The 3,331-nt window shown below is 36.5% G+C and overlaps 1 protein-coding gene across 1 annotated transcript; it reads right to left on the bottom strand.

Moving 5' to 3' along the window:
* Positions 1–1,230: 1,230 nt before the first annotated feature.
* On the bottom strand, positions 1,231–2,561 carry LOC107720473 (fucolectin-5-like; the record flags this gene model as incomplete). Its single annotated transcript, XM_016528192.1, has 2 exons — positions 1,231–1,384; positions 2,365–2,561. Coding segments are annotated over 2 exons (351 nt in total), but the record flags the coding sequence as incomplete, so codon positions are not given.
* Positions 2,562–3,331: the final 770 nt, after the last annotated feature.

The raw sequence follows: 3,331 nt of genomic DNA, 5'->3' as shown, positions 1-3,331 counted from the left end.
ATTTTCCAGGCTGCTCTCTTTAGGGCGTGAGTGTGCTCATTATACCATGGTGTCGGACTGTTTTCCTTAATTTTCTTTAAGCATAAAGCAACTGTGTCTAAAGTGCTAGAAAATAGAGTCCATAATTTGTGTTACAACATCAAGTTTTTCTGAGCTATTGGATTTGCTGAGTAATTGAGAAAAATCAGGAAGATTATTTTCAAAGCAGTCTTTTGTTGTAGAAGTGATGGTTGCACCATATTTGTAACAAGGAGTTGAGTTTGCAGCTGTAGCTATATGGAGTACCTGTATACACAAGACTAGATAATGACCTGAGATATGATCGCTCTGCTGCAGAATTCCAATGCCATTAACATCAATTTCATGTGATAGTATTACATCAAAGGATGATTATGACAATGAGTAGGTCCTGAGTCCTGGCACATGTTGTCTGTACCCAATAGAATTTAGAATGTCTATAAATGCTGATCCCAATGCATCTTTTTCATTATCTACATGGATATTAAAATCTCCAATAATTAAGACTTTTTTCTGCAGCCAGCACTAACTCAGATAGAAAATCATCAAATTCTTTGAGAAAGTCTGTATGGTGCATTGGTGTCCTGTATACAGTAGCCAGTACAAACGTCACAAAAAAATGTATCATTAACACTTATTACACTACATAATATTATATAGAGCACCATTACTTAAACAAAACAAAACAAAAATATATATATATATACTTGAAACCAGATCTCTGAGAAATACTGAAAATGTTGCTATAAATTGTAGCACCACCTCCTCCTTTACCTTCTATGTGCTGAGTTAGTCAAGTACAAACTCTAAGACTATGTGCCATATTTCTAGACAGAAGAGCAGCACCAGGAGGGATGAAGACCATCTCTTTTCAACAGGTCAGGTCTGCCCCAAAAATTTGTCCAATTGACTATGAAACCTATGTTATTCTGCGGGCACCACTTAGACATCCAGCCATTGAGTGACAACAGTCTGCTATGTATTTTATCACCACGGTAAGCATTGTAAGCTTGAGGGTAAAAAAAAAAAATCCCCACACAGATTTTGCTCTTTTTCATTTTGATCATGCGAATTTGACCAACAGAAAGATGCTGAAACTGACATCTTTGTGAGCTGTGCTTTGTACATCTTTATGCTATTGACAATGGACCTATTTTTTTCCACATGAAATTTCACTAACGTGACTGCACCGTAACAATCTAGAATTAGGTGTCAGAAATTATCTGCTCCATAAACCTCCACCTCACACAGCGTGAGATACATCTGGATGTTAGGAAGGTACATGTTCACATAACGACCAGCCATTCTGCCGCAAGAGAAACTGACAGTACCACCTGCTGGAACTGGTGAAGTGACGACAGCACATCTGCAGAGAGAAAGAGCTATCTGTCTGATCAACTTTGTCCATACAATCCTACACGTAATCTGAGGTATGGTGATCAAAGACTTCTCTCTGTTCCCAGATCATGGTTAAAGTATAGAGGGGATAGAGCCTTTGCAGTTGGTGGCCCTAGAACAGCCTTCCAGGCTATATCAGATCGGCACAGTCTTTAACTGTTTTTAAATCATCTCTTAAAAGCTATTTCTTCTCTTTGGTTTTTAAAGTCATTGTGAGTTTATGGTATGAATCTGTTGGTTGCTCTGTGTTCTATGTCTTTGTTTGTTCAGCAATTTGGTCAGCCATGCTTGCTGTTTTTAAATGTGCTATATAAATAAAACAAACTTGAATCTTGAAACTTGAGAAAGAGAGAAACCACAACACAATCTATGGCACTGCAAATGGTTCATTTGGCGACAAGACTGAAAAGCACGACAGATAACACAAGTATATATGTGCGTGTACATCTCCGTTTGTCTTGTATGGAGATGTAAACACAAATATCACGTCACGTAGACACAAGCATGAACTTGATAGAAGTTCATAGAACAATTTTTTTTTACAACATAGAAATTCAGGATATAATAATGTTATATTAAGTATAATAAAGTAACGCTCTACTCAATAGCTTATTTTTTTTATTAATTATTGTATATTTCCTGTCCCCATGCATACTTGCGTATGCATCTAATTGATTTTGGAAAATACATTAAAAGCTTTTTACTGTTGTGAGATACTTTTTTTTTTTAAATCACAAAGCTAAATAGTATTTTCTTGATATTCTTCAAGTATGTTTAATATATAGGCCTACGTTAAATAGCTATTTGTGTGATATTTCTATCTGCTGTAAGAAAATTACTAAATGTGATTTAATAATAGCTTAAATGATTAATTGATTTACTGATGAGATGCGCATGAAAATCGCATTTGATTTTTTTGCCCAGAACCTACTATTTTCATAACTTCGCCTGGGATTGTTGTTGCCGTTGTTTTCCAGAGAGTTTCCGATGCGGATCTCTACTCCAGTCATGCGCTCTGGACAGCAGTCGGCTCTGTTGGTGATGGTCACTTTGTAAATGTAGTAATAATCCAGCAGGTCCAGCCTCCACCACGGGTTGAGATGGCTTAACGTGATGGAGCAGGATGAGGCTTCACCTGGAGCGTATCTGATGCCATCGATGGCGTTTGCAGCTCCCCAGCTGTAATATGTGGTCGACTGTACAGCCGTTCCTTTTAATGCCAAATTCTCTAAAAAAAACATTTAAAGAGACAGAGGTTCAAGGCAAACGTGTGTGAAGTTTCAGTACATTCCATTTGGGTTCAAATATTACATTCCAATCCAAAACACTCAATTCCATTTACTACTACATTAAAATCTGAAGTTAATATTTTTTTAATGGATCTGCGCTTACATTAACTAACTGGATTTTATTAACCAACATTGACAAAGATGAATAAATAAACTTGTGTATTGGTTAATGTTAGTTAATGCGTGTTAATTAATGGGACCTTAGTTAGTACTTTTTACCTTCCAAGTTTTCTGAACTCCCCTGAATGGAAAAGACACCTGTTACAAAAACAAAATATTTCCATTGCTTTCTGGGATGTCAATCAAGTTTATGTTCCATTTGATTCTTTAAAAATGTTCATAAAGAATAGCTAAACAGCATCTATAATTGTACATCATTTGATTGATGCGTGTCATTTATACTCACCCAAAAGTAAGAACAGATAAGAGTGTCCCTCCATCTTGTTTTTTAAAGATCATTAACCAGATACCTGTGCTAGTCAGATATGACAAGGGCATCCATCCCTCCTTTTATGTTTCTCTTAGCAGCTAGTTTCTCCACCCTTAGGAAATCCTCACTGACAGCTTGCTGAATATATTTCATACATCATGGTACCTCCAGAATTGCTTTTCTCAGCACACCTCTC

The sequence above is a fragment of the Sinocyclocheilus rhinocerous genome, unplaced genomic scaffold (assembly GCF_001515625.1).
Source record: "Sinocyclocheilus rhinocerous isolate Xijiao unplaced genomic scaffold, SAMN03320098_v1.1 scaffold691, whole genome shotgun sequence".
NCBI lineage: Eukaryota > Metazoa > Chordata > Actinopteri > Cypriniformes > Cyprinidae > Sinocyclocheilus > Sinocyclocheilus rhinocerous.
The sequence above is the reverse complement of the archived record's forward strand: the minus strand, read 5'-3'. Positions and strand labels throughout refer to the sequence as shown.